General features: G+C 43.8%; 9 protein-coding genes across 9 annotated transcripts; 3 read left to right on the top strand and 6 right to left on the bottom strand.

Annotated features, from left to right (window-relative positions):
• Positions 1-369: 369 nt before the first annotated feature.
• Positions 370-2,225, bottom strand: F4813DRAFT_351544 (uncharacterized protein). The gene is made up of 7 exons (XM_049242418.1): positions 1,940-2,225; positions 1,805-1,870; positions 1,707-1,753; positions 1,469-1,653; positions 841-1,412; positions 688-777; positions 370-638 (listed from the first exon to the last, which is right to left on the bottom strand). Exons 1-7 carry the CDS (start codon positions 2,042-2,044, stop codon positions 432-434), a joined length of 1,272 nt encoding a protein of 423 aa, XP_049102240.1. The 5' UTR covers positions 2,045-2,225; the 3' UTR covers positions 370-431.
• Positions 2,226-2,710: 485 nt separating this feature from the next.
• F4813DRAFT_351529 (kinase-like protein) lies at positions 2,711-5,958 on the bottom strand. Its single transcript, XM_049242417.1, has 7 exons — positions 5,699-5,958; positions 5,611-5,643; positions 4,641-5,561; positions 4,396-4,555; positions 3,529-4,229; positions 2,912-3,429; positions 2,711-2,852 (listed from the first exon to the last, which is right to left on the bottom strand). The coding sequence occupies exons 1-6, from the start codon at positions 5,744-5,746 to the stop codon at positions 3,103-3,105; spliced, it is 2,190 nt and encodes a 729-aa protein (XP_049102239.1). The 5' UTR covers positions 5,747-5,958; the 3' UTR covers positions 2,711-2,852; positions 2,912-3,102.
• A 1,257-nt stretch (positions 5,959-7,215) lies between these two features.
• Positions 7,216-8,868, bottom strand: F4813DRAFT_401210 (carotenoid oxygenase; the record flags this gene model as incomplete). The annotated part of the gene is made up of 1 exon (XM_049248374.1): positions 7,216-8,868. The coding sequence occupies one exon, from the start codon at positions 8,866-8,868 to the stop codon at positions 7,216-7,218; it is 1,653 nt and encodes a 550-aa protein (XP_049102238.1).
• A 2,172-nt stretch (positions 8,869-11,040) lies between these two features.
• F4813DRAFT_387134 (uncharacterized protein) lies at positions 11,041-14,048 on the bottom strand (the record flags this gene model as incomplete). The annotated part of the gene is made up of 4 exons (XM_049246523.1): positions 11,041-11,659; positions 12,210-12,289; positions 12,356-12,514; positions 12,579-14,048. 4 exons carry the CDS (start codon positions 14,046-14,048, stop codon positions 11,041-11,043), a joined length of 2,328 nt encoding a protein of 775 aa, XP_049102237.1.
• A 691-nt stretch (positions 14,049-14,739) lies between these two features.
• On the top strand, positions 14,740-15,666 carry F4813DRAFT_387133 (uncharacterized protein; the record flags this gene model as incomplete). The annotated part of the gene is made up of 3 exons (XM_049246522.1): positions 14,740-14,863; positions 14,957-15,293; positions 15,384-15,666. The coding sequence occupies 3 exons, from the start codon at positions 14,740-14,742 to the stop codon at positions 15,664-15,666; spliced, it is 744 nt and encodes a 247-aa protein (XP_049102236.1).
• Positions 15,667-18,501: 2,835 nt separating this feature from the next.
• On the top strand, positions 18,502-19,359 carry F4813DRAFT_387132 (uncharacterized protein; the record flags this gene model as incomplete). Its single annotated transcript, XM_049246521.1, has 1 exon — positions 18,502-19,359. One exon carries the CDS (start codon positions 18,502-18,504, stop codon positions 19,357-19,359), a length of 858 nt encoding a protein of 285 aa, XP_049102235.1.
• Positions 19,360-19,485: 126 nt separating this feature from the next.
• Positions 19,486-20,913, bottom strand: F4813DRAFT_401208 (uncharacterized protein; the record flags this gene model as incomplete). The annotated part of the gene is made up of 3 exons (XM_049248373.1): positions 19,486-19,866; positions 19,934-20,160; positions 20,236-20,913. The coding sequence occupies 3 exons, from the start codon at positions 20,911-20,913 to the stop codon at positions 19,707-19,709; spliced, it is 1,065 nt and encodes a 354-aa protein (XP_049102234.1). The 3' UTR covers positions 19,486-19,706.
• Positions 20,914-21,405: 492 nt separating this feature from the next.
• On the bottom strand, positions 21,406-22,506 carry F4813DRAFT_351518 (3-hydroxyanthranilic acid dioxygenase). Its single transcript, XM_049242416.1, has 4 exons — positions 22,298-22,506; positions 22,099-22,238; positions 21,972-22,047; positions 21,406-21,897 (listed from the first exon to the last, which is right to left on the bottom strand). Exons 2-4 carry the CDS (start codon positions 22,128-22,130, stop codon positions 21,463-21,465), a joined length of 543 nt encoding a protein of 180 aa, XP_049102233.1. The 5' UTR covers positions 22,131-22,238; positions 22,298-22,506; the 3' UTR covers positions 21,406-21,462.
• A 141-nt stretch (positions 22,507-22,647) lies between these two features.
• Positions 22,648-22,969, top strand: F4813DRAFT_387129 (uncharacterized protein; the record flags this gene model as incomplete). Its single annotated transcript, XM_049246520.1, has 2 exons — positions 22,648-22,818; positions 22,889-22,969. 2 exons carry the CDS (start codon positions 22,648-22,650, stop codon positions 22,967-22,969), a joined length of 252 nt encoding a protein of 83 aa, XP_049102232.1.
• Positions 22,970-23,220: the final 251 nt, after the last annotated feature.

Here is a 23,220-nt window from a genome sequence, read left to right as displayed (position 1 = left end):
TGCCTATGAATCTACCCCACAACACCTAATAATATGGGAGTATCCCTCAATATAGTTATGATGAAGTAATTATATACACCGAAGTTAGGTACAGATAAGGCGTAGGTTAGAGTTTAGGGGGTAGTGATGTCTTTGTATTTGAGCAAGGGGTAAGAGGTATGTACTTCATATAGTACCTACACGAGGACTTTAGATGTCCATTGCCAGTAGTAGTAATCGTGATCTGGTGGATCTGTATGGCATTATTGATGTTCTCGAGTATCTGGTATGATTCCATCGTGTAGTGATATGGTCAGTGCGTACGGATTAGTTGGCAGCGGGATCCACAAGTAAGGGGTAAGTAAAGGGGGTATCATTGACACATGTATGCACCTATTTTGGTTTATTTATCCTAGTTACTTGGCTATGCTCTTACTATTGATAGAAGCCTCTTAAACCCAGCAACATGATCTACCGTTTTGCCCCTTTTCGTTATATCCAGTACCGAAATCTGAAGCCTTTGTCATTTGTTTCCAATGCGGCCGAACTACTACGAAAATGTATATACCAACAACCACAATCGTCAGGGGGATTGCGACACAGGGGTATAGCCAAATATAGCTTGAATCGAAATCAAAAAACGTCATGGAGAACAACGTCTAGTAGCCTTGTAAGAAATATCTCCTTTATTAAGGGGTAAATACTTACTGCAACAAAGGTAGCAGGAAGAAAGACCATAGTCACTACAGCAATTGATTTCATTTGCTTGCTTTCGCTCATGTTGTCTCGTGCAAGCGCCTAATTATATGTTAGCTATATTGTTTCGGTATTGTTGTCTGGAAGGAAGGGCAGGAAGCGAACCATATTTGTAGCCAGAGTCATTCCATCGATAATCATGTTACAATCCCTTATTAGATCCAAGTACTCAGAATGAATCTCACCTAGGCGATCTTTAATCCGGCGGCCTGTGTTGTAGAAGTTGCTTTCGTCGTTGATCTGATCATACGCCCGACTCAATTCGTCTATGTGGGTAATCATACTAGCCAGAACTCCGATCCAGCATTCAAGACCATTCCTGATTGCGTATATGTTTAGCCAAGGATCAACATATGACTTTGAGTTTTCAAGTGCTCTGTAACCATGAGCTTGGAGTCCATCAATAGTGTCCTGCAAGGCAGTCTTCCTAGATAAAACAAGCTCGCGCATTCGAAGCCTCTCAATTTCAGCAAATATGCCAATTGAAAGCATTGGGTGGCAAAATGCGTCTTCTGAGCTTCTAATGAATCGATTAGAAATCCTTTCCATGATTGTTTTGCCTGCAGAATGAGCATTGCAACCGTAGAAGACCGCATAGGTGCGCCCTGTGTTTGGAAAGTATGTTACGGATAGCGCTAGGTCATCGTCCCAGTGAGCTGATGTGCGACAGTTATATACTACACTATAGTTAATATATTGAGATATCATCTGCACCGGCTATAATATCATTTACCTATCGCGGTCCCCGAGGATTTCTCAATAGGAAGATATGCCCGTGAGAATGTCGCCGCATAGTTGCGAAAAATTGTTCTGGCTATCGAGTCATGAATAAAGAATCGGCTCAGGATATGTTCGAAGACTGGTCTAGAGAAGGGTAGATAGCTCAATTCGCAGTCACTCTCTTTTCGGCTTCCTAATCTTAGGAGGATATTAGAATGTGGGCTATATTAGCTTTTGCAGGGGAACATTACATCACGGACGTAGTAAAGTTGCGAGAATTCTCAGATATAAGTTTCTCCTATAGTTTTATTTATTAGCGGAAGGCATTGAAATGGAAGTCATACGCAACCTTTCCGAACCAATCCTGCCATTCAAAATCTGACGATAGATCCCAATACTGGACTTTGCTTTTTCTCTAAGCCGTTATATTAACTTCCGTTCTTAAGGAGGTCTTCTATTTGCGAACATTCTATTAAGGTCTTACCTGGTCATCATAACCCAATCGTATGACCTTGCATTTTCGGTTTGCGTATTCAAAGTTACCTAAGTCTCCTTCAGACAACCTCCATCGTTGTCGAACCCAATCCATAATGCAATATTAGATAACACAAAGGGGTTAAGAATTGTCGAGGCCGGTGAATAAATTTGTCAACCCCACCGCATTCGCATTCCTTCTCGACTGCATGAATAGGTACCTACCTACCTACCTATATCTACTAGTGACCCTCGACGTAAGTCTTAATCATAATGGGATTCCTTTAAAATGTGCAGTTCTGGGCGAGTAAATCTGCCGTAAAGAGCGCCTCGCAGAGCCATCGAGATTGTGTTGTCTTGCGTTATAGCCACTCATCCAATTAGCAATTATTGCTTATCAATAACCACTAACGGCTACAGGTGGCTGTGGTGGGATTATATAACTTGCATGTAAACTTGGGGGAAGACAAGAGCATTAGTGGTTGGTACTACCCATACACATCGGGCTTTGAAGTAGGCTGCGGAGTTTCTGACCCTTCCTTATCCGGTGACATCTTGGACAAGATGAGGCTCTGCAAAGGATAGTTCGAATAGGCAGGCTGGGTAGTCCTAGAGCTTACCATAGATAATCATGCCTATTTATTTAGCACCCCTGACATGAAATATTCGAATCCGCACAGCCATAAGTTCATTATTCCGAGGTACACAATGCCTTACCACAACTTCAATATAGACTATATTGACAAAGGCAAACTTAAGGCCGCTTTGAGACAAATTTTAAGCGGTAATCAGTTTTCAGAACCAGTTAGTACACCTTAAAACGCATCAATGATTCTAATTATTAGTAACGGACTGACTAGACCTCTAGACCGCCGCTCACGGGGTATATCAAGTCTGGGTTCCCGAGCCTGGGCTTAGTACTGTCAGATATTGTCCTCAATAGGCACCTTATAGGAATTTTTATTCTGACTCATTTAGTAGGCGCAGTATGAGTGGATTAAGACACAGGCTAAGAAGCACTATGAAAGTCAGGACTAATGGTCTTCTCTGAAACTCATAAAGAATCATATACGGATTCTCCTATTGGAACTAGGGTTGGGATAGGAGATCTGAAACTACGTCAACGCTTTCAATGTCTATATCTTCGTATATCAATGTATAAAATACCTATCATTACCAGGATAGCCCAGCCAAAACAACCACAGCAAGTATGAGTGAGACTATTTGACCACGAGAGTCGATAAATTGTGCAAATTGTCTCACCTTCGCTTTTAGTAGCATGAAGTTGGACCTTAGATTCATCCATGTATGAGGTATCCCAATGGCGTAGTATTCTTGGTTATCAATACACCTTTGTAGAAGCTTCTGTAGCGTATCAACTACTACAGGACATTTGCATCTCTCCTCTGGGTCTATGATTAACATTTGCGTTTCAACGAAGTCTAGGAAATCGTGTATGAACTGAGAGCAGCGTGGCTCTCTTCGGAGGTGCATTATCCACTATAGACATATTAGTTGGGCGACTTCTTTTGTTGATTTTAAATTTTATCTTTTATTCGACTGTTATTCAGACAAGGAGAAGGATAGTTAAGTGTTTACCTCTGAGACCCTCGGCTTCACGATATGAAGTTGTCGTCCTGTAAACAGCTCACTCTTTGCAATGTAGAACTTGTCGTCGCCGGCGAAACCTTCAATCAATTGCTTGGGCTCGTCTGCTGAACGAGCCAGGGGGAAATCGTTGCAGACGCTCTTGCCACCTCGGACATACCATGTGATCAAATCAAGATAGAGACATCCAAATGCCCAAATGTCAATTGCTGGAGAGCCTCGATTTCCTGGAAGATCAGATTCGGGTGCTCGGTATGTATTGCCTCTGACCAATATATCGTTGCCTCTCATCGACATATATCGATGGAATTTGACGGTTCCGAAATCAGAGATTTGCAAAAACCCAAGACCAGAAGAATCGGTCACTTGGGATATACTGTCTTTGTTGCGCGTATCACCCACAAGATGACCTGGAAGCCTTTTAAACCAGAGAATATTTTGCGGTTTTATATCACCATGTATACCATGGTTTGGTATGTGCTGGGACCCGAGAAATGAAGTTCCTACACCCGGTGGTGTATAAGTATACTTGTGGATCTTGTGCAAAGCTTGTGCAATACCCAGGCACTCCTGTGCAAGCCACAATGCTGGTATTCCCTTTGGTTCTGGGTTTTCTTCCCAGTTGTTCATAAGATTCCCATCTGCTGCTGGGAAAAGGAGATAATATTTGCCATTGATTTCATAAGTAGCCACTTAAATATTATATAATAAGTGTCAGTAATTGCTCGAGTAACTACCCGCTAGGGAAACAATTGGAGGAAATTCAAAGCATGACTCATGGGTAGAGAATTTTTGATGAATCTAGCAGGATGTGGCCTTGGGGAAGATCAGAATAAGAATGATGTGAGCTGGACATACATAACTTCACGATGTATCGTTCGTTCCTTTGGCAAAAGCGTTTCAATGCTTGAACTTCTTGGTCAAAGCTCTTTCTGTAGTCCTTAGGGTCACTCTGTTTCTCATTCTCATCCCATACCCTAATGAGCTCTTTGACGGCAAAGTCAGCTCCTGGATTATCCTTTGAAGTTATTAGCGAACCCATCCCCTAACTGACCTTTGTCAGATAAGGTTAGTTATCGGAAATCGAGACTGTATAATCTTACTTTATGAATTGGGAAGTTATGATGCGCTGGGTGAATTTTCACACGTCGAACGGTGGAAAAGAAACCCTGGTTTAGATATGCGGGATTTCCATGGTCATCGGTTCCCGGCTTAATAAAAGGGAGTACGTCGTGGGGACTTAGCTGATATAAGTGAACCTTTTCTCCTAGATGCTCCGCTCTAGAAAAGAAAGTGGCGCATATAATCCATTGTTGGCTTTGGAAAAAGTCAATCTGACTCGCCGACCAGTTATTAGCTGTCTGCAGCCGATATAATGGCCCAGGATCTTCTTCATTGTGTCGTGCAACAAGGAAGGTGCTCTCTCGAGTATTCCACGACTTCAAAGGTAGATCCCAATCTCTGATTCCCTCGTCCAAGAAGTCAGACATAAGCTGAACTTCGCCCATAAGAACCAAGATAGCGAAAATCTTTTGGTATGATGTATATTGTGTCCTATCGTTTTCGATTATCTCTTGTCTCCGGCAGATGCGTTGCGCAGAAATATGTTCATGGTTATGAGAAAGCTCGTTGTGGACAGCTTTCTCTGTGACAATCATGTCCAGCTTGTCCAAAGGGAGGAACCTTTTTCCATCTGCAGAATCTATCATGGCGTCTCGTAGTTGTTTCGCCATATCATCTTGCTCATTGATTTCTGACCAACTACCTGTCCCCGCGACTGTGCTTTCCTGTGATTCAGGTAGTTCTGGATACCGAAAAGGAACTTCTCTATTATCCCGAAGTCTCTCGCTATTACCCCTATCGTCAATAGTGCTGGGATATGAATGTCCAACCCGAGACGCATCCGACTTAGCATCATGGTTATTTGTAGCGTCGCTAGGAGGGTTGACAATGACAGTAAATTCACCAGGCTGAGTAAAAGTGCTCTTACTCAGATGACTTCGTTCTGACTCCCGCTGGTTGATCTACAAGTTGTTAGCCTTGGACTATAAAATATATGGCTGGTAAACTAACGAACTGTGTTATCTCAGATGGGTCGACAATGGCCTAGAAAGTATAGATTAGAGAAATTCGTGCGGTTGGTTAAAGGGTGAATAAATACAGCTTCATCGCTTCGTAGATTTTGATTCTGGTGTGATTGGATCTCCATTTCGGCTCAGCTCTGTGCGGCCTATAGACTAATAGGAATTTACAAGCTTAAGGCATTGCTGCCACTCCAAAGAAAGGTCTAGCTTGGCCTTAAATACCAAGTGATCTTCGGAAATAACGAGGTTACAATGGCCTAACTTCTAAGCCACCATTATGAACAGGCAAGGCTCATATCTTCTCGACTTTTACCTCTTATTTTGGAGAAGAAAATTTTGAAGTGGTACGGACAGCCAGCCATAGGCTGATTTCGTCTGACTTAGGACTTTTGGCTGCCGCAAAGGGTGAGATTCTATGCATGAACGTATCATTCGGCCCCTCGACCATTGGTAGCAAGGTACATCAGCCCTCATTTCAATTGGACAGCATCCTCTGAAGAGGTGTAGCAAATCCGTATGGTGGTGGCTGAGGCTAAGTAGTCCTAGACACAGCCATCAATCTTGATTTTTCTTTTAGACAGTAGAGAGCCTACATTTGGATATGCTGACTCTTGTCGTGATCATCAACAAGTTGTACAATCGAGGAAACCATCGCCTTCTTGCTTTTACAGATACTCAACTAGTTACCATTGCATTGTTCATTACAGAACAGCATACCGACCCAGAATTCCATACACAAACGCCTCAATGCAACAACTTTTCGCCGTCTCAACACGCAATGTGGATCCCATGCGGCTCTCAGGCGAACTCAAGAGCATATTTGGCCGCGGCGGGTACCGCATCGAAATGAGACACAGTACCTATAAGGTATATGGAAACTATCAGTTGACAGCGGTATGAAATATATCAAATAATAGTATTTATCGTCTCTAATGAATAATAGAACGACTATTCTCAGCTCTACAAGCATATTTATTGAATAGCTTGTGTGGTGTAGAATCATATTATGAAGGGTGGGCAGAGTAACGTGATAGGAAATTTACGATTCGGAGTTTTGAGTTTTTTCTTCTTTTGGACCTTCGGAAATTCTACTATGTCTACTGGATTTTGCGTGTGAAAGATTTTGGACAACAATTACCGGTTCTTATGATAGGCCTCGAGGACATTAAATGAACTGCAGGTAAAGGTATAGGCTGGGCCTGGGAAAGAAGTATCACATCAGGAATTATTTTGATCGCACACAGTCATTTAACACGTATTTTGCTTCGATTGCTCATTAGGTCAACTCCATCCATTCTTTTGAACTAGATAGTATAAATGTATTCATAAGTCACCAATCAAAGATAAAGTGAGCATAATAAGATAATTAGCAAATGAATATACGCCTCATCTCGGAGCGGTAATGTATTTTGTGGGTTAGGGGTAGATTCAGGGGTAAATTTACTAGGATTAGGGACATAAGAGGCGCCCAGCGCCCTCAACAGAGGATAGATGGGCAGGTGGTGATAGCTGAATGGGCAATATTTAACGTTATTGTAAAACAGACAGTGAACAGACAGTGTATGTAAGGTAGCAATGCCCAGAATAAGTCCTGTTACATATCTTCACCCCAGATTCCGTGGAATCCGTAGCCCATCACAATAGGCATTCTAGCCCTTCCCATCTCTACCATCGTAGTGGCGTTCACAACCACCAAAGAGCTCTTTCTCACGGCCGAATCCAAGGCGATGAACAGTAGTACACCGTCATCCTCAGCTGTAGCTCCTGGGGCGGATACGAAAATCGGTTCGGACGGAACCTGCTCTGTGGCTGGAGACCAGATCTTCCACTCTCGATTATGTGTATCCACCTTGATCAACGAGTCTATGAAATATCCTGGCTTCTCCACATGGACACCCCAAGTGTATCTGTATGGCTTCCCTGAGTATGCTTCATTGATTCTTGCGAGTTCAATGTTAGCCTCTGCGTAGGGAAGGCTAAATACCCTCTCAGCAGGATAAGTCTCTAGTGACGAATTTCTGTTGATGGATATCGAAAAATTCCGATAAGCGGGCAACCGATACCGGGTGAAGGTTGCAGCAACATCATTCTTCGAAGACGCACCTTCTTTGGTCCCGAGGTTGGCCCTGAGGTTCGCGATGCGTGCTGCTGATAGGAAATCTAGGTTTTCCATGCGCGGGAGGTCAATATTAATGGCTCCTGATTCATCTTCAAAGCTGTTTACTTGATGAAAAGCAAAAAATGCGTCGTCCGAAATATACTTGGAGGTCACGCCGCCGCCAATTTTAGGAACCACGTAGAAGAGAGTCTTTCGGTTAGGATCCCAAGGACCAAGCCTACTAAGGAGGTTTGCACCGTCTTGCTTGAAATCAGCTTGCCAAACTACAAGTATGAGGTAATTTTCGGTACTGAATAAGGTGTGTATATAGGCCGGCGGTGCGTCGGTGATGGTTGCGAGTATGTTCACTTCTCCTGTTGGGTTGACGCCGAAAATTTTATAGGCGAAAGGACTGGCTGAAGTATCAAGTATGTAATTATAGATTGATCCATCAGAGCCGTGGGCCGGGTGAGCTGCCAGGCGCCCACCGTCAGTCCCTAACACCCCCTTGTCAGATGAATCAGAGGCAGAGTAGGTAAAGAGCTCGATAGGCTCAAGAGTGACTGGATCTATCTGCTGTAGAGGATTACCCTCGGTTGTCATGGCAAGGGTCAAAAAGGGGCCGCCTTCACTTGTTGTATTACGCTCAAGACCCGGATAGTTAGGTATCCAGGCTACGTTGACGTTATTTGTGCTTTTATCGCCTGGGCTGTAGGTGCGGTTCCTAAATTTAGTTTCAAGGGCACCAAAGATAACCTTGCAAGGGTCGACGCCGAAAGATCCGCCCGGGTAACGTCCTGTTTCCTGAATAAAGTTCATCAGCTCGTCGGATGCATTACGACTCCGATAGGTGACCTTTCCGTAGGCAATTTCGAAGCGATGATTGCGACTGAATCCGTCAAACCAGTGCTCAGCCGTGAAGTTGCCAACATCCCAGGTGGCAGAGGCTCCACGGTATAGCGACCCTGTCAACCAAGTGGGAATAGTACCCTCAATTTTGAGTACGGCGGGCTGCTGAACTTCTGGAGTGCAGTAAAAACCCCAAGTTAACGGGTTGGAATCTAGCGGAGGACGACAGTCATACTCAGCCTGTGATTTAACAAGCTGGCTGGTGGCAAGAACAAGTACAAGGTGATTTCTGAAAGACATGATAGTAGCTTTGGCAAATTGTGTGATGGTGTTGTGTGAATCGATGCATCTTCAAATTCAGTATCACGTCGCACACATGGACCTCTTATATAATTTCTAGCTTGCTATCTCAACCCTATGATTATCCTACTGTTCATCTCCTCACTGCTTGAAATTGAGCAGGCCGCAGTACGTGTATGCGAATGCGAGTCTTTGGAAGCATGATAGAGAAAGGCTTACGTACCTACCTAAACATATCTGATGATTATTATAGTCTTGGCTACGGCGGTGTTAAGTTCTAACCACTTATGTGAAGCTACAAATTAGATCCTTTGCTGTTTTTTTTGGGGGGAGGGAGGGGGGTGGGCGAGAAGAACCGCGAAGGGAAATTGGTTCTGATAGCCTGGAGAGCTTTATGAGTCTTAGCGATGTGCCTTTTACTCTTCAGCTATTGGCTTGTTGTACGGTTGGTGCGAATCCGACAAAACACGACACGCGGATAGAAGTTAGGCTGAGTTAACCAGCCTACCTACAGGGGCACGTATCGTAGGAATTTAATGTCAAACTAGAGCAAAACTCCCATTGGCTAAAGTTACCTTTACATAGTATACAACCGCAGGGGTCGGAATAACCTCTTATTTTTTCTTCTTGACGTCTGGTGCGCTATCCTTAATCTTGCCCGATTCCTTAATCAAAGCGCAGCACCTTAAAGGGTGGAAAGAGTTGAGTTTACGAAGATAACACAAGTATGCCATACATTAAATAGTATAGCCTCCAAAAATCAAATACAACGAATAGCGGTTAGTTTGACGTTCCTGGATTGGATTAAATATGGGTTCTAATGATATTATATTAGCAAGCATCGAAGCTAGCTACCCATCCAGGTAAAAACAGCCCTCATTAACCAAATAAAAAGACTTCCCATAGCTGTTACTGAATGGAAGAGTTAAGTAATAGGACGGGCAACAATGAGGGATTCGTGTGGTTGACGGGTATTCGGCGTTGTGCTATCCATTGGCTGAGCTTCAACTCTCTCCCACCACTCCAAGTTCCTCCTCTTTCTATCCTCTGTTGTTTGCCTCCCTCTCCCGTCTACTGCAGTCGGCGCATATATTCCGTTGTCTCTTCAGCACCTTAGTTTCAGGTACCGCCAGACCCCTTGCACAAGGGACAAAACAGGTTTCTTTTCGGTCGAATTCCTGCGGCCCGAAAAGGTGTTTCCCTTTGGCGCACCATCTTTGGTAGAAAATGTAGTAGCACATCGCGACTTAGGAAGTGCGTTCGTATCGTGACGAGTTGATCCACAGACGACCAGAATAATACCTAGTATGATGAATTGCCTTGGTTGACTTGTTTGCGGAGATAGTATTTACTGTTTGCCAATATCTTGCTATCGCGAAGCGGTTGAGTGAGGAAGAATGTGGGAATGTGGGATTGTAGGAGGTTGAGGTTCTCTCGCCAGGAGATAGGAAAGAATAAGCAATTGCCTTATTTATAAGCGGCAGTTTCCTTTTGTGTACCTTTAACGTTCAAGATACGTCAATGGAATGACTTGCATATTATCAACGTAGGATATTCTATGCGATATTCTATGTTGCTGTTGTGTGTTAGCAAGATTGCTATTCACTGGCCTCAAAACTAAACATGGCTAAAACATGTGTATACTACCTGTTCGTACTTATACTCACAGTCGTCTATTGAAAGCCCAATCATAAAAGCTACATATGATAGCCTGAATCACTCCAATTGAACGAATCTTTCAAAATGTAAATATTGCTCCCGACAGACCGCCTCCACACAGTCATGTGTTAAAGGCGGCTTTTGTAAAGCTGCATTCATGAATAGTAGAATGAAGAGCTATGGTGACAAGTTGAAATATATTTTTTATGATGGTTGCAACAGGAGGTATGTGGTTATTTAGCAAATGTAGACAGCCATATGATAACCGTAGTGCTTAATATAAGCTCCTATTCACATACGTTATTGCAGTATTATATTTTATTTTAGTTGCAGTTGTAATACAAATCAGTATCGCCTTGGACATATCACTTTCCCACAATACTTCTTGAATGTCAGGAACTATCGTTCTAAGCTTGGCATACAGGTTGCAGAAATACTAGGTTACATAGGTTCGTACGTGCGTAATCGGGCCTCGAATCCCTTCATTCTACATCCTCTTGTTACGACGCTTTCCTATCCACTGAGTATTGAGGTCCGTCCTCCAACGAGGCCATTCGTCCTAACTTCCTGCTTAATAATATTGATTTTGAATTCAACGTACTCTTCGCGACCACAAAACGATAGAAGCCCATTTTTGTCGATCCAATAACAAGCACCGATGTCCCCTTGGACTTCTTGGCCTTTTCTAAGTACACTATCGGAGTCCAAATGGCTTTGGTACTTTGCGTTGAAGAAGCTCAGAACTTGCACATTGGCTGCTTCGAGACTACTATATGTGCCTAAAAAGTCGAACTCGTGGCCCATATATGGACCATGTTTCGCATGTGCGACGGTATAAACTACGGCCACGTCCTTATTTTTATTGCTGCTCGCCGCGGCGGAGGGTGTACGATCTTGGACCAATTTCCGGGCTTTAAGATCTCTGATCATCGGAAGTGGGTAAGCGACTTGAAGTTCTTTGAAAGTAAGGATTCGCCGCGGTTTCTCGTCTCCTTCCGAGTAGTCCGATCTTTCGTCATAATAATCAGAATTCTCGTCCTCCGATCGCTCATACTTGCTTGTCCCTTTCATGTTCTTTGCGCGCTTGGGACCAGACTGTGTTGTCTCAGCTTCGGATAGGTTTCGTTTGACCCTTGTCATAATTAGGTAGGTAGGTAGATACTCGGTGGATAGGTGGTAGTCTTCGAATAGAGACTTCAATATGGAAAAAAGAAAAAAAAAAGGTATAAAGACCTTGTTTAGTGATGAGAAGGATTGTCGTAAAGGAAACTTGATTAATTGACAAAAACTCTTCACATGGGTAAGACCTGAATAGCATGCAGGTTATGGTTTAGAAACGGCATTGGCTTCATCGATGGGAGATGTGCCCCTTAAAATTACACGATCATTGCACAGACACCAATCTTATGAAAATTGCACAAGCTTGGACATTACTTAATCTGAAAGCTGCACCAAGGCTTAGGCTTGGCGAACCGCTTTGCTTATTGCTTGGTGGTACCTAGACTCATGTAAAATAACGGTGAAATACGCGTTCCCACGATCTTACTTCAATCAATCAAATCATCAGATATATCATCAAATAAGCCTCATGTATTGCTTTATCAATACGTATCAGTTGTGTGAAAATAACTTAAAAAGGAAATCGAATATGATTATCAAACTTGTCCCATTTGAAAACAAACAATCCTCGCAAATTGGGATCTTTAAGGAGCTTACAATCAGCCTTGTGTCCTTTCTCGTTCCAGCCAGCTACTTGGCAGGCCTTATTACACCCATATTAGCATCAAAGTCAACGTAATACGAGGGACATTTTAAATGGCAGTCTTACCTTATTGCAATACCAGAAAAACAAGCACTTGCCACACTGTTGCAAAGAGGCCGCCTTCTTTCCGCACCCGTGACATATTTTCATACCATTTATCTCTGCCGAGAACTGTTGGATCTGGTCGTTCAACACTAGCAGCTTATCCAGTGACAGTGGAAAGATCTATACGATGTCCCGTTCGGTCAGCGAACATGAACCAAGCTATATATTAGCAATTTTAGAGTACCTTGATCAACGGCGGATTCTCATGGCGGATACCGGTTTCACCGGACATAAATACGTGGCGCTCTGCGTAGAGAATGGCGACCGTATAGCCCTTTTGAACCTGTCCTGCTGCCAATTCACTGCCTCGGCTATCGGTATAGAAGTATAGCGGAATTGTCGTACCGTCAACATCCTTGATCTCCATCTGCAGACGAAGTATCGAAGCGAAATCCACAATCTCACCAAAGAAGCACCAATGGCGTCGCGGTTGGTATGTACCTATATTGCTTCTCTCATAAAAATCCGGGTCGACGCCGTTCTCGTCCGGGAGGTCAATAAACCCGGGGAAATTCGTGCGGCTCCGTAGATCCGCCAGCTGTCCGGGATGGTTTGGCTTCTCCCTCTTCCAAAGCCAGTCTTCGAAGTCGCCCGGTTCAAGTCCTTGCGGGGTTTCATTCACTTTCGTCTTCCACTTCATTGAGATTCCGAATAGCTCGTAATTCGAGGGATCCTGTGCTAGAGCTCCGTGCTGGATAGCTTCCGCGCTGTCACCGCCAAGGGTTGTCTTCCAAACAGACGCCGCCCTCTCCGCGAAGACACGTCCCCTTGCCAAGTCGCTATTGGCGACAACGAGCTGAGCGGCATTGACAAAGGCCTGCGCAAAACCAACGTCCTCTCGCCCTTGCTCGTTATATAGACGTACCTGTTGATCCAAGTAGCGAAGGGTCCGGAGTGGGGATACCAAAACCCCCTCTGTGCCGAGTTGGTCGATGACACAGTCCAAGCGGTGGATCTCCTCTAATCTCCTGTCGCTTTCCTGGCTCTTCTCTGGCGGTAAGGAGCAGAGATGGCACAAACATGTAAAGTGGAACTTTTCCTGAAGAGCCTTCTGCCGTGTTTTGCGGTTCTTGAGAGGGCCTAGGTAGGTTATCGTAATCTCTTCGCCTTTGTTGATGTCTTTCAGAGCATGTACTGTGTGTCGTTTGATATTTTCGTTCCAGTTCTTCTGTGCATTATTATCGCAAGCGTGGTTGATGCGACATGCTTCCAGAAAGATTGCCCCTTTATCTCCAACGGCTTCGACAGGTAGGGAGTTTGTTCGAAAAATCCCGAGATACTGCTCAGCAGTATTCCTGTATGGGTGGATGTTGTGCATGGATAGGAAGTCTCGCCGCTGGTTTTCGCTAAGGGCTTCAACTTGCTGGCAGATGGATGTTCGAAGCCGCTCGCTGCCGACCGATGCACTGAGTGTAACTACGGCCTCTTCAGAAAGAATTCGCGTGCCCTTGGAGATCTTCTCCCTTGCAACGAGACCTTTCCCTTTCCCTGGCAAATCTTGCAAGGCGTATATGGAATCAACCGTTGTGCTCTGTACCTTTACGTCTCCTGCTTCCTCCAAGTTCCCACTATTTTCATTTCGAATCTCGTTGTGGGAAGCGTCGAGAGGCTTGTACTGAATGCGTTGCGAGGGAGAGCCCGAGCCTGGATCCATATCTATTCGTTGATATCGATGAGGGTTTAGAGTGACCTGATAGAAGTAAACATTTCAAACACCGTGGAAATAAATTGAGGTTGGGGTGATGGGGTGATCAAAGACCACGTTGATTTATGGCGTGCCTGTTGTACGACAGGGCGACAGCACCGACCCGAGGATTGGCTGCACCCATGCGCTGAGGCTGTGTTGATAGGTATCATACCAGAGGACCAATCAACCGTTATTTCACTGTTATTTCACCATTTAAATATTTAAACATTTAAAAATTAAGACTTAAGCGAACGTTGAGTAAAATCTTATATCTACCTATTGAATATTTAAATGAAATAACGGTATAAATACGCATAAATTTTATTAAACTGTTTACTCGCACCACCAGAGTCCGGTACGGTACATTATGTAGGTATATCTAGATAGGATCAACAAGGCTTTAGGATCATATATGTTGGTAACACAACCTTAGGATCATATATGTTGGTAACACAACCTTAGGATCATATATGTTGGTAACACAACCTTAGGATCATGTATGTTGGTAGCATAACCTTGGGAAAAGTAACTAACTACCACATGAACTCATCCGTATCCCGTAGACTTGAAAATTGCTTCTGCTCCCTTACAGCTTCTATCTCCTCGTTTTTTTCTCTCCTTATTATTCCTTTTTGTTCTGGTGACGCCCCAGTACAACATGGTTCAACTGAACGATCCAGATGCTACTATGAACGTTTTCAAGAGGGCCGCAGATTTTCCCAGACCATGTTGGGTCAACGATGTCCTTGGTGTATTCGGTCCGAATATATCTTGTGCCGAGGGTCAGTCATGGAAGATGCAGCGAAGAGTCGCAACTCGTTGCTTCAACGAGGCTAACAACGAGGTTGTGTGACATGAAACTCTTGGCCTCTCAGATGACATGCTCTGTTATTGGTCCTCCAAGACTTATGTCAAATCCGGCGCTGAGGACATGCGCACACTCACACTCAACGTGCTTGCCCGTGCTGGGTTCGGCAAGTCGTTCAGATTTCGGGGCCACGAGGAGGAGAAACCAGTCGATGAGATCCGATCTATGAGCTATAGAGTATCCTTAGGTCTCATCCTAGAGAATCTCATCGTTATCTTGGCTCTCGGTCCCAAAACGTTGGCAATTTCTTGCTCGGTATTGGCTACCTTCCAAGCTGAAGATCGTAAACGAGGCGCTCGTTTCATTCCAGACGCATATGACCACCATGTACGAGGAACAGAAGCGTGCTTTCGCCGCTGGGGAGGAGAACTTAGATAATAGCCTCATGACACTCTTGGTCCGCGCCTCACAAGAAGCTGCTAATGAGCAATCAGGGGGCCTGACTCGCTGGAGTGGCGTCCCTCCCGTTGGATCCGGCCTGGAGCTAAGAAGCCAGGCGACGAGGAAATCGACATTAACCGACGCGGTGTCTTCTTGGCATGGTCCGAGGGCACGCGCGATTGTCCCGGCAAAAAGTTCTCCCAGGTTGAGTTCGTGGCTCTCATGGTGGGTCTATTCAGGCAGTGGCGAGTAGACCCGGTCAAGAAATACTCGGGCGAGAGCATCGAGACCGCGCGTAGGCGAGTCTTAGACCTTATTAGGGAAGACAGTGGTTAGGTATTGCTTCTGCAGATGCTGCATCCAGAGCGGGCGCCTCTAGTATGGAGGAAAGTATAGTCGTAGTGGAAGGGAATAAATAGGAGTATGAAACAATCAGAACTATATGATTTTAAAAGTAGGTACATACATAATGTTATGAATATCTACCCAAGTACCTAACATATGACGTATTATTAGTATTGCAACTTGAGTGCACAGATGTTCCAGCATCATATTGGTTGTTAAACCATGTCTTCATATGCTGGATAATGTCTTGGACCTTGCCGTTTGGAATATTTCCGAGCTTTTGAGTGTGTCTGACCTCTTGTCCGTCAGTATGCTTGGCGCTGTAGCTAATCCTTGCGGCGAGTGCCTCGGTTGCCAGCAGAAGAAATTTCGATAAAAATCTTCGTTGGACTATGTCAAGGGTGAATACAATTCGTATGTAAGGCTATTAACAATGAATGTTAATGATAATAAACTATCTCATTCTAAGCTAGTGCGTTGGGTTCTTACAGGGCTTTTATACGCAGTAATAGTACAAGGAAATAATAAGAGAACAATAATGCTAACCCCCAAACTATGAAGCTATTCCATACTAGTTATACTATTAATACAACTACAGGCTCATCGAAACGTCTCAATAGTAGCTACAGCACACGCCTGCTAATATTTTAAGCCGTACATGTGCTATGATTACTCTGGCATAGTTTTTAGGATGTGTCTTTTGTGGCTTTTGTTATACCTTCGTCGGGTCGTCTTTACCTATACCAACAGGGTTTAGATTGACTATCAGCATATATGTAGCTACTGCCATTCTGACGTTAATTTTATTACGCAATAGAGCAATCCATAATGAATAAATTGGTACATTAGGTATCTAAGTAACTGATTTAACTTACTGCTCTCTTCCTACTATAATTGCTTGCCCATTTTCATAGATACCTATCTAGGTACCTAACCTAGCATACTGTACGAACCATTCCAACACCATATTTATATAAAGCTGAGCCAAGAATATATGGGCATTGTGTAGGTCGATAAGGACACGAAAGGATGTAGGTATAACTATCCATTCAAAATATTGTAGTTAATCTAACTTTTATCGTTGTCCCATCTACCGGCTGGGATGTAAGCTAACTTTCCTCACGGAACTATGTGGTATGATGGAAATGTAAATCTGACTCACGTTATATAACTCTGATTTGGATTTATACTGCCCCTTTTCATTTAATACAGGAAGACCCTTCTCATCCAGGGCGCTTTCACCTAAGCCGGTCCCAGGCTCCGTCATTCGAACGGTACCTGCAGGCAGGTGTAGGCGGAGTGTTTCCCTGATGACAGTATTGGCATAGTGCATGCGCGATAGGAGGCTATCGCCCTTTTGCGTAATCGTAGCACATATTATTCGAGGGTCTGATTCGGGTCCAAGAACGTCGTCAAGTTCGTCTCGTACAGCCTCGAGTGCGTGGGGCATGCGGCTCAGCTCATAGAAAGCCCACTGCAGCGCTCTAGTGTTTGTGTCGTGACCTGCAAATAGAAAACTGCGTACTTGCTCTGAAGTTTCCGATAAAGCTGGGGCGTCAATGCTTCAGGTTCTTGTATACCCAGCTAAACCCAGCGCGACGATGCTCTGCCATCATTTTCCATCTTCTTCTTTCAATTCACCATATTTCTGGACGAGTTGCTTGAACAAATGGGTTATTTCGCCTTGCTTAGAAGAATATATATGCTGAGCATGTAGGTTGGCTGCTAGTACAGCAACACCAATGATATCAAAGGGTAAGATAGATATAAGTGTCTCAAGGGAAACCTCTTCCCCTGATTCTATGAGCTGATCCAGACAATTCCAGAATGGCTCCATTTTCTCGAGTAAAAGGGGCAAGAGGCTCCACAAGTGTTGAGTCGTGAACCCTGAATTATATCTTTTGCGAATATTCTTGCAGTCACGACCCTAAAAATTTCAAGATTTAAAGATGTTCCCAGTGAAACGCCAATATCTTAGCCTTACGCAGAGATACGAGACCAGCAGTGTGGCCGTTGCAAGTAGGAAAATCTTCAACATGGTGGTACATGATCGTGTTGTAAATCCTTAGGAGCTTGGAACATTTAAGACAAAGAGCTCTGAGGTGTGTTGGTGATTCAATTTTGAATAAGTGAGCGGTGTTTCCATGTTATATCTCCACGTACACAATGACAAGCCCAAGGCGGCCAAGGGATTTCTCAACTGACTTCAAAAACTCGGCAAATAGTACCCGGTGCTTACAAAACCTCTTGTCCAACCCCTAATTTCTGACATAATATCAGGTTATGTTCAGATGAAAGGATCTTTCTCTTGGATGTGAGATAGGGCGATTGCTAGTTGTGTAGCTATCACTCTCAAGAGCTGAATGATAATGTTTGTACTAAGTAAGTACCTCCTAGGGTAGTCATCCATTAACCTAGAGATGGTACTGTGGTTTGACGACGAAAGTCTGAGAGTTTAATTCTAAATTCCTGACTGGAATTCTCTTTGGATGATTGATATAATAATGTCACAGATGTGATCCACGTCCTAAACTGCCTGACTCTATATGAATCATATGACAGCTATATGCGCATATTAAAGGGGCAATTATGAGTAAACTATCTGACAGTCATTATTGTGTTACACAAAAGCAAAGTTGCAAAAGTATTTAAAGAACAGGTTTTCCAGAGGCCAGTTAATGAAAGTCGCGATCATAAAGTCATTTAACTATTATAATAGGATATATCTGGGACCAATATTATCTTCACGTTGTGTACCCTCTCACGACTTGTCAGCAATAGACCTAAAGAAATATCAACCGCCCACATTTAACTCAGATAGAGACAATGGACCTTTCCAACTATAATTGGTATTACCGCGAGGAAATGCTACAAGCTCTCGGTCTGATCCAAACTGGATACTACCACCAACATAGCAGTGTTATGGATATTGATTCGAGCGTGTCTTTGGAGACAATGATTCAGAGTCATATTAAAACGCGAATCAACATGTGGATTCAATCTCCCCTTGAAGATACTATCTGGATCCGAGGTTCTCGGCATGGAGTGTGGACTCCTACTAGTCAAAATACGCTAGAAGCTGCATACGCCAAAGTGATATCTGATAAAGCAGAGATCCCAAACGTATTCTACTTCTACTCCCTTAGATATCCAGTATATCACTACCAACCGGAACCCTCCAAGGGCGAGATGCTGTTGGATATGGTGAAATCCATCATTGTACAGCTTGTCATGCTCCTGTCCGAACAACCCATATACACAGATATAGATCTGTCCACCGAACGATTCCTAAGGCTAACCGATCCTGGAGTGAGTATTAGCACTGCGCTTTCGTTACTGAGAGATATACGAGTGTTCGGTCCGCCTTATCTAAATTGTATTGTCGAGGGGCTCGAGAAGGTCGAGAGCCCAACTGATACAAGACATACACAAAACCTCCTTCGTACACTTCTTGAACTTTCGAAACATGAACCGGCGCTGGCATCGAATGTACAATTTGAGGACTATGTAGTGGCAAAGATTAACAGGGCATGTTTTACGAGCACTGGCAGCGTGGGTGTGCTTGACAATATGGTAAATGCTGGCCGTGTTGAGAAAGTTGTGAGGACCCCCTATCTTTCAACTGCGAGAGCCTATGTTTTGCCTACCACATATAGTTTACCTGAGGATGATGGTTTCTACTAAACGATTTCCTATTTAATCAGGCATATCTTTATTATTTTACGTATGTTTCATATCGTTTGTACTATATAGGTACCCTAGGCGTCTTTTATTTTACTTATTTTAATTATGATACTATACACATTAAACCTTTGAGCTATTCTCCCAGAGGGCAACCTCCAATAGGACACGAGCTTGGTTAAAGTTAAGGTTGAGTATACAACGAAGAGCTTATTGTTTATGTAGGTACCTCTTAACTATTATTTTGAAGGAATGAATAAAAAAAAGAAATTAAGGTCATACCGAGTAAAAGTACCTGATATATGCACACGTGCGCGTGTATAAACCATTACCTATCTTCTCCTTGATATTCACACCGAAGGCTTCTCCATCGTCCACCAAGTTACTAACCACGAATACAAAATATAGCGGAGCTTTTGTGTGTGGGATAATCGTGGAAGAGACCAACTTCTAGTATCGTATCCTGAAACCCAGATAGCCATACCTATGGTCTTCATAGCATGTATCAAACTGCCGTAGCATGTTAGCATAGATAATTATAACGATATACCAGCATGAAGTGGTGGCAGTAGCTTACAGTCTAAGTAAGAAATAACAGGCCACAATTACACCACCTTCTACCGCGTGCTTGTTGTTCCAATTAATTTGCACCCCATATAGCATTTGGATGACCAATGGCAACCAAAGGAGAACTAATATAGGGCCAATAAGAAAATGGGGATACCAGAAGACCTCTTGATTCAGGTAATAATGGTCTTCGTCTGCAATTTTCTTGAGACTGTGAATATATACGTAAATTTCAACCTATTGAAGGTTAGCCCCTATCATAGCGAACCGTATGGCCACAAATGTGCGCAAGACGTGTTCCAAGAAACTTACCACTGGAGGTATATACTGAAAGAACCTTAATCCTGGGGGCATAACAGATGTAGGCATAACATTATGGCATACGATAGTTAGAAGTGGAATGAGTATCATAACGTGGAACATGTCCTGCCACTTCGTGTAGAGGAAACGTTCAAACGAATTATTTGCATATTTACAGCAAGTTCGGTGCATTAGTTCCCAATTTACGGGCCAGCCGCAGTAAGAGCAGACATGGCCATGCTCCCCATCCACAAAGATAATATGTGCAAGCTTGCTTCTATCCTTGTAGGCCGGACTTCGCTCCACACGAAAGCATTGGAAACACATTGAGCTCCACGGGCTCGGCCAGCGTACCTCATCAAAAATTAAGACGTGGTCAAATTGTTGAAAGCAGTTGACACAGCAGCGAAGCAACTCGGGAGTGGGCCGTCCATCTACGCTAAAGTAGTTTATAAGGTTGTCGTGTGTGAAGTAGTGGTAATAGTGCCGGCACGTTCGTCGAAGGCGAATTACGTCATTGAGGTCTAGGAAAGATATGACGTGAAGGTGGAGTTCTACTGGTAGCGACGCCAGTAGTGAGAATTTTCCAGGAATAGCGACGAGATTTGATGGTATAGGGGGTCGTACGACCGCACTCGCCCTCCTATGGGTTCTGCAAGTTGGTAATTCCGATGCCTCAGTGTTTGACATCGTTGCAATCCTTTATAGTAGCAATTTGAAACCTTGAATCTTTATGAAAAGAGCGGCGGCAAGCGTATTCGTTGCTCCAGGCAAGACCTTCGTGAGTATTTTCGTTGAGCAGCACTTAGCGCAATATTCCTAGTTATCGTTCGAATCGCTTGCTTCTACAGCAAACCTCCTAGCCGTATATCTTTGGAGTTGATGTCTCTGATTAAAGGGGTGAAAAGGTGTTTTAAGTATTTGCAGGGAGGATACATTTCCTTGTGCCAAATGGTCATACTAGTGCCATTTATATATTCTGGGAAAGTTAACGCAGCTACTAAAAACGTGTAACTAGGTTATGGATAAGTTTGTAAATTTCGAAGTCTGAGCACCTGGTAGACTCTTACTTTGCCTACGTAGCTTTGTACCTTATGACTCTTCTGAATTAAACACCATTATAAGTCCGTGGGTACTAAGTTGTTGCAGCATGTGATAGAACTTTGTTCAAGGGGGCATTGGCACGGTTGGACACGCGTATTATTGTATGTATAGACATCAAATACATGGAACCGATCCCTACTCCAAATTTGGGTCGATGATAGTCCCAGGCTTGGGTACAGAATTGGCTATCTCGCCACATTTTCCACATTTCCGAGTCTCCTCGCTCGACATAAACTCCTCAATGGCAGCCTTTATCTGAGTTCCAAGGTCTGTGCAGTGGAATGCAGCCTCGTGAACGATCTCGCTGCATTCCTGACAGTACCAACGCATACGATCGATAGTATCCTGAGGCCGTTTCTGCTCGAGAACCACACCAATGGTATCGGCAAAACGCACCGGGTTATGAGGGGTATTACCTGGCAAGAGAAACATATCTCCCTCGCGGATTATAATATCTCTGAATTTGCCATCGTCAACGACCTTTAGCATCATGGCTCCCTTGTACTGGTAGAACCATTCTGGGGTCTGATTGATGTGGTAGTCGGTCCGGGAGTTGGGACCACCAACAATCTAGTAAAGACGTAGGTTGGATTAGCTTATTATCGTAGGGTTAAGCCTAAGGTTTGATAAATGCCTCTGCTCACCATAACTGTGAAGTCTTCGTTGTAGACGCAGTAGTTGTTGACGGGCGGCTTTAGGAGATGAGCGTTCTCCTCAAGCCTTAGCTACTATTAGTCGAGCCAAGACCACATGAGAACCTTGTTGGCTTACCACTTTGGGAGATTTACTGGCGCGGAGAGCATCTTGGTTGGCTAGAAGGAAGGATGTTGACTGTAGATATTTCTTCCTCTATCTATGACGATTATGTCGCTGGACTTAGAGGTGAGGGTTATAGACGGGCTATTCTCAGGCTTTTTTATACTGGTTTTTAACACACGGAGCCGTCGGATTTAAACTGTCTCAAACATACATTTCAACTTTCATTCTATTCTCCCGCGAGTTTCCGCTTCTTACAATGTAAGGATTGACGGAGATTCTATGACCCCACCATCGAACGTTTTATGCCGATAACATCCTTATCAGATTCGGCTTTAACACGGAGTGGTATATCAACACGCCCAGAGTATTTATAAGAATGCTTATTCACCAAGTACCTAGATAGGTAAAGTTAGGTCCATACTTCCTCTTTATCCCTCCCTCCCTACCCATACTTCAGGGTAACATCTCAAAATGTTAGCAAGAATACTGAGAAACCATAAATTAGAAGTAACTTAGTTGCTCTATATTCTCTTTTTTATCTTCCTACTAATTGTATTCAAGATGGGCACGCGGGGGATACAGCCGGTGGAATCCGAGAAACTCGATTGGAACAGCCAAACAGAGGCTATAGCGCAAGATTCTACAGACGACCTCAACCAATCTTACCCTCAATGCATTAAGCTAGCGGCAATTATTGCTTCACTAGCCATATCAGTCTTCCTGTGTGCTATGGTGAGTGGTAGATGTGATCCAGATATTTTACACTCTCATAAACACATACCTCTTATTCTACTCGGACGAGACAATCATCACGACAGCTACCCCTAGAATTACCGATGAGTTCAAGTCGATCAACGATGTCGGCTGGTACGGATCAGCATAGCATGCCATTTTGCACCAACTCACGAGCTCTCTCATATTTACTGCCGCTAGTTTCATGACATTTACGACATTTCAACTTATATACAAAAAATTGTTCTTGTTTTATTCCATAAAGCATGTGTTCCTTACCCCTATTGCGATTTTCGAGCTTGGCTCTTTGCTCTGCGCCGTAACACCTACTTCAATAGCCTTGATAGTCGGTCGAGCTTGTGCCGGCTTGGGTAGTGCTGGCATTAATGTGGCTTCATCATG

This window comes from Daldinia decipiens (assembly GCF_022478715.1).
Source record: "Daldinia decipiens strain CBS 113046 unplaced genomic scaffold F4813scaffold_7, whole genome shotgun sequence".
NCBI classification, from domain to species: domain Eukaryota; kingdom Fungi; phylum Ascomycota; class Sordariomycetes; order Xylariales; family Hypoxylaceae; genus Daldinia; species Daldinia decipiens.
Note: the sequence above shows the minus strand (reverse complement) of the source record. Positions and strands in the feature narration are given on the sequence as shown.

Bases quoted from the DNA above. Each gene is read 5' to 3' on its own strand.
- F4813DRAFT_351544 (XM_049242418.1), bottom strand. From the start codon at position 2,044: ATGGATTGGGTTCGACAACGATGGAGGTTGTCTGAAGGAGACTTAGGT. The intron at 1,654-1,706 runs GTAATGTTCCCC...TATCCTCCTAAG, and splicing joins AACTTTACTACGTCCGTGAT to ATTAGGAAGCCGAAAAGAGA. The intron at 1,413-1,468 runs GTAAATGATATT...ACTATAGTGTAG, and splicing joins ATCCTCGGGGACCGCGATAG to TATATAACTGTCGCACATCA.
- F4813DRAFT_351529 (XM_049242417.1), bottom strand. From the start codon at position 5,746: ATGGAGATCCAATCACACCAGAATCAAAATCTACGAAGCGATGAAGCT. The intron at 5,644-5,698 runs GTATTTATTCAC...TATACTTTCTAG, and splicing joins ATCTACGAAGCGATGAAGCT to GCCATTGTCGACCCATCTGA. The intron at 3,430-3,528 runs GTAAACACTTAA...ATATGTCTATAG, and splicing joins TGAAGCCGAGGGTCTCAGAG to TGGATAATGCACCTCCGAAG.
- F4813DRAFT_351518 (XM_049242416.1), bottom strand. From the start codon at position 22,130: ATGCTCTCCGCGCCAGTAAATCTCCCAAAGTG. The intron at 22,048-22,098 runs GTAAGCCAACAA...ATAGTAGCTAAG, and splicing joins CCAGTAAATCTCCCAAAGTG to GCTTGAGGAGAACGCTCATC. The intron at 21,898-21,971 runs GTGAGCAGAGGC...CGTCTTTACTAG, and splicing joins ACGAAGACTTCACAGTTATG to ATTGTTGGTGGTCCCAACTC.